The sequence below is a fragment of the Carettochelys insculpta genome, chromosome 16 (genome assembly GCF_033958435.1).
Source record: "Carettochelys insculpta isolate YL-2023 chromosome 16, ASM3395843v1, whole genome shotgun sequence".
Lineage (NCBI taxonomy): Eukaryota > Metazoa > Chordata > Testudines > Carettochelyidae > Carettochelys > Carettochelys insculpta.
Window position 1 is genome coordinate 30,986,916 of NC_134152.1, and position 5,897 is coordinate 30,992,812.

At 50.2% G+C, this 5,897-nt stretch overlaps 1 protein-coding gene across 1 annotated transcript; it reads left to right on the plus strand.

Annotated features, from left to right (window-relative positions):
* The first annotated feature begins 4,781 nt into the window (after positions 1 to 4,781).
* Positions 4,782 to 5,897, plus strand: LOC142021768 (urotensin-2 receptor-like). Its single transcript, XM_075010938.1, has one exon. It carries the CDS (start codon positions 4,782 to 4,784, stop codon positions 5,895 to 5,897), a length of 1,116 nt encoding a protein of 371 aa, XP_074867039.1.

The following is a 5,897-nucleotide window of genomic DNA, read 5'->3' on the forward strand; positions in this document are numbered from 1 at the left end:
GCCTCGGGGTCCAATACGTTCACTGTCTGCAGTTACAGGAATGCTGCAGTGGAGCAGAGGGGCCTGGGAACAACGGGTCTTCGACCCTGGGAAGGCGAGGATTGAGCCTGATTTAAAGATGCCCGGTGGCAGCAGAGGAGAAGGAGCTTTTCTGGGGCCCAGAAATGAACGTTCGGGCCTTTGGCTGATGAGGATATGGACTGGAATGAGGAAAAGGGATTTGCAAACAGGGCTTTGGACATCAGCCCTTCCCAGGAGCCTGCATTGTCCCCATCAGCCCCCACAGGCATGGCCTTAGCCACACGCCAGGATGAGTCCCTCAGCAAGCAGAGCTTGTGCTGAGCTCGGAGCCACTGCCAACGAGACAGCTGGGGAGACAAGCCCTGCAAGGGGTTCAAACATTGCAGGTCCACGTCACTGTTAAAAAAAAGCAACACCAGCCCTGCAACCAGAAGGTCAGCTCGGCAGAGGGCAACACAACTTGGGTCAGGAATTCTGAGTGGGTGGAGAGAGGCCTGCCGGTGGGGCACCGCAGGCTGCCGGCTGGGTTACAAGACACCCAGGCTATGTCTACACTACAGAGATCTTTCGAAAGAAGCTATTCTGGAAGAGCTTCTTTCAGAAGGGCGCGTCCACTCCCAAAAAAGCAGATCAAAAGAGAACTCTGCTCTTTCGAAAGAGAACGTCCACACAGCCCCTGCTCTTTTGAAAGAACGGGCCAGGGATTGAAAAATCCAGCCCCAGGAGGACCGCTCTTTTGAAAAAACAGGGCCCGTGGAACATCTATCGACACATGTTTTCTTTCAAAAGAAGCTTTCAAAAGAAGGCGCTTTTCCTGAAAGGGGAGTGGGAGCGGGCTTTGGAAAGGTGCTTGGCCTTCTTTGGATATAATTTTGAAATAATGCTCTTTGTGTGTAGACGCTCTGCTGATATTTCAAACGAGCCCTTTCTTTCAAAAAATATTTGGAAAGAACTTGCTAATGTCAATGCACCAACAGCGGGCAGGAAAAGTGAAACCTTCTGGGAGTTAGGGGAAGGGAGGAATAACTCCCCTCCCTCGCCGACTTCCTACCACTGTTGTTCTTCTCTCTCCCCAACCGGGTGCACAGTCCACGATTTGCACCTGGATAAATCAACGCTGCAACCTAGAGAGACTAACCGGGGCTACTGGGGCCTGACGGGCAACCTAAAGATAGCTGTGCGGGTGCCACAGCTTGGCCTCTCACCCCTAGGGAGCCAGGTGGGCTTGCTGAAGGCTGGCTAGCAGGTTGTGTTGCCAGCTCAGTTGGAGTGGATGGATCAGACGCCATTGCCACAAATAGTATCCAGTCCATCCGGTGTGACCGAGTTGGCAACCCTACTAAAAGGAGCCTGATTACACAGACGGGGAGGTTTGCTCCCTCCTGCAGCTTAGATGTCCCTTGAGGCTGCTTCTGCTGTGGTGCTGGACTCTGGGGATGGGAAACATGACCAGCAGCAATCCCCATCCACAAGCACTGGCCCTGCTCAGCACCCGTCCAGAGCACTGCTCCCACCTGCAGCATGCTCTCCCTGCACCTGCTGTCTTCTAAGCACTGTCTGATTTCCCACCGTGACCCCACACGCACAGTCCTTGGGAATGACAAGAAACACTGAGTAGCTTAGCACATGTGGGGCAAAAGCAGACACCCCTCTGCTGCAAATTCAGACTAGGTCTCAGCTCTTCACCATGCTGAGTGACCATCAGACTGGGCCCTCCTAACGCAGCAGCTCTTCAAAGCCCAGCAGCATTCTCCGTCAGACACAGCCAGTTGGCTAAAAACAAAACCTCGGGTGTAATTTCTGGAGTGCATCTCCATCCAGGCATAGGTTCCACACGCCGTGAGGGCAATGCACCTGATAGGAATCCATGATATTATACAGCAAGCGTGAGGGACTCCATCAGACAATGGCCAATGCAGGCTTGTATAGGAAGGCCTTAGCTGAAACATTAATGCGGTAATCAATGCATGTGGGAAACATGTCGTTCTTACATCTTCCTTGCCCCGGTGCTGTCAGATCTCCTCAACACCAACGGCAGCATGAGTTCTGGGAGGTTCCCATCACTAGGACTAATTCAGCCAGGAGATTTTTGTGACCCAGGAGGTACCAGACAGCCTCCCCAGAGTATGGAGACCCAGTGTCTGCCAAAATACAAATTGTGATTCTGACACACCATGTGATTAATCAGCAGCTGCAATCAGATAGAGCATTCTTCTTCACTGCCTCTCCTGAACTACAATAGGCTGTTGCTGAGCTCTGTTAAGCAGTAGAATGCACTTCACCCCAGAAGCAGCTGCATTGCAAAAGTGAAGGGATTTTCGTCTAACTGGATTGGCAAACTTTGGGAATAAAAAACTAGCAGTTTTGTAGCATGCTAGAGATTAACAAATTTGTTAGGTCATGAGCTTGGATGGGCAAGACCCACTTCTTCAGATGATTGGAGCAGAAAAAAAAACAACCCTGGATCCTACTTTTTTTCCCCTACTCCGATCATCTGCAGAAGCGGACCTTGCCCACAAGAGCTCATGACCTAACAAATTTGTCAGTCTCTAAGGCTGTGTTTACACTGTGCCCTTAACTCGAAATAAGAGACAATTTATGCTATGCAAACAGCATCTCCTATCTCAAATTAATTTCAAAATAGGCTATTTTGGGATTTGGCGCTTTCTAAGCAACATCAAATTTCAAAACACTGCGCTATGTCGAGGCATCCCTTACTCCTCCCACAGTGAGGGGTAGAGGGATGCTGAAACTGCACGCCCACTATTTCGAAAAACATTTTGAAATACCGGCCATGTTTCCTAGATGCAGATTTACTATTTCCGAATACCTGGGTATGCCAAAATAGCTCGGCAGTGAAAACATAGCCTAAGGTGCTACAAGACTGCCTGTTATTTGCAAAGCTACAGACTAGTACAGCTACCCTTTTGGAATAAAAGGCGCTCTGGAAGTCTATGGCCAGGTCTACTCTAAGGGAGAAAGTTGACTTAAGACACACAATTCCAGCTGCAGGAACAGTGGAACTGGAGTTGACGTCCCTTAGGCCAAATTTCTGTGGCGTCCCCAAAGAAGGTGGTCAACAGGCGAAACTCTGCCATTGACTTACCTGATTCCTCACCACCCAGTGGCGTATCGGGATCAACAGGAGCATAATCAGCTGGCGATGTAGGGTGGCTCTACAAGACCTGCCTAATTGACTCCCCAGGAGATGGATTTCCAGAGCATTTCTCCCCTGGTAAGCGTAGCCCAAAAACAAAATATGACACTTTGTTCATTCACTGTTAGCCAGGGCTGTGCCATGTGCTTTCTTGGAATTTTTATGGCCCTCCTATTTGAGAAATGAGGCATCAGACAGCATTTCCTTTCTAGCCTTTCATGCTTCTCTGCTCACTTTTCCTAGAACGCGCTCTCCAGACGCCAGGCCGATACCACTCCCTCCTGAGAGGCGTCTGTTTTAGAAATAGCCCCCCTGGCGGTGCCCAAATGAAATAAGGGGATGTGCATTGTACGCAGTGGAGTTAGCCTCCCAATGCCCCCTTTGAAGCAAATTAAGAGCCGTGCACAATTCAAATTAAATTGCAACAGCCTGGAAAGGAAGGAGCTAAGATTTCCCTGTAGAAACACATTTCAAAAGGCAGCACTCAACCCCCAGGGTTTGAAGAGGGTAGGAGGTACCAGGTGCGTGTAGAAGTGTTGCTGGGAACAATGTGCCAGAGCTGGCTTTATCCCCTCTTCCCTCATTTTGTTAGGTCTTTAAAGTGCTAAATTACTGCTGTTTTGTTTTCTCCTCTTCCCTAGTGGGCCAAGGGACAAATCCCACCCTTGGGAGGCTGCCAGAGCTGCAAATCCCACCCCTCCCCAGCTCCAGTGCTTAGAAAATTTTGCAGCATAGGGCGAGCATGCTGTCTGCTGGTACAGCTCATCCCAGCCCTGCTCTTAGCCCAGATTCGCTCGCTCCCCCTACCAGGGACTGACTGGGATCCCTCAGTAGTCCAGATTTATCTTCCATAACAGCGGCTAAGAACTGCTGTGACATTAAACCAACCCTGCTTCCGATTCACATTCTAGCAACTGCACAGAGAGAGCAGATCACCTTCACATCCCTCACTCGCTCTCTCTCTCTTTGGGGATATCAGCTCGGATTGCACAGAACTCCGGTCTTCACTGAGCCGTAATTTCACATGCCCCGGAACTTCGCCCAGGTCTGGAGAACAGCTGCTCCTGCCTGCAGCTCCAGTTCAGTCGCCAGTATCACAAGGACCCCTTGGAAGGCAATTGGAGTAAATAAACACTTGAATATTCACAGGAAGGAAAATACTTGGACTGGCAGCTGCACTGTGATTCTTTCCAACAGAATGGACACTTCCCCATCTACCTGCCAGCCACAGCTTTAACATACATTAGAGGCTTTTGCCTTTGGATATGGGGACAACTGTCTGCAGGTAACAGACTCCTATCTTCACTTCTGTCTGTGGTCCTTCAAGGCTGTTTGTGCACAATGAAATAAACAGCAGAGGGACAGCGGTGGATGTTTTTTAAGAGGCTGTAAATTTGTGGGCACCAACCCCCACCTCCAAAAAAAAAAATTCAAATCATGCTATTGTTACAGGGCTGTTATATTGTGTCTAATCACAGCCCTCTCTGTTCAGTTGCATGGAATTTATCTGCATGTCTGACGACAGCTTCTGAGCCGACATCTCCAGAGTTAAGTGCCTCTATTCTTAGGCTTTGAGGCTGGAAAAATCCATAACTGCTGAGCGATGGAGCTGGCTCCATGCACTTCTGCATCCTGCCACCCTACAAATGCCACAGGTCATGCCAATGCCACATCTGAAGTGCTCGCTGACACCAGTGATGTCTTGGTTACTTCCTTCCTGGGATGCATCCTGGCTGTGATGTGCCTGGTGGGCACAGTCGGCAACATCTACACATTGGTGGTTGTGAACCTCTCCAGGAGATTCACAGGCTCAATGTACATTTATATCGTCAACCTGGCCCTGGCTGATCTCCTGTACCTGTCCACCATCCCCTTTGTGGTCTGCACGTATTTTGTCAAGGACTGGTACTTTGGAGACGTGGGGTGCAGGATCCTCTTCAGCCTGGACCTCCTCACCATGCACGCCAGCATCTTCATCCTCACCATCATGAGCACCGAACGGTACCTCGCTGTCGTCAAGCCCTTAGACACCATTGGGAGAGCCAGAGACTACCGGAGGACTATCACTTGCCTGGTGTGGCTGGTGTCCTTTCTTCTTGCTCTCCCGACCATGATCCTCATAGACCTCAGGACAAGTGACCAGGGCGGGGTGACCAAGCGTATGTGCCACCCCACCTGGCAGTTGGAGACCTACAAAGTGTATCTCACCATCCTTTTTAACACCTGCATCCTGGCCCCAGGGCTCATCATCTGCTACTTATACATTAAGTTGGCCAGGACCTACTGGAGATCTCAGACTGCTGCTTTCACCAGCAGGGAAACGAACCGGTGCCCAAAGCAGAAAGTCCTGTACATGATATTCAGCATCATCCTCACCTATTGGGCTTGTTTCATACCCTTCTGGCTCTGGCAGCTGCTCAGCATCTACTACTACAAGCCAGGGAACCTCACCAGCAACACCGTGGTCTACATCAATTTCATGGTGACCTGCCTGGCCTACAGCAACAGCTGCATTAACCCTTTCCTTTACACGCTGCTCTCCAAGAATTACAAGGAGTATCTAAGGAGCCGTCAGAAGAATCGCATCGTTCTCTCCAAGATAAAGCCCAAGAGGTGTTCCTCAAGGCGCTCCGTGTCCTCTGGCAGCCACGCATACATGGAAACCGTAGCTATTGCTCACATCACAGGGCTCACTCATGAGAACGTCTGCTCTTTGTGA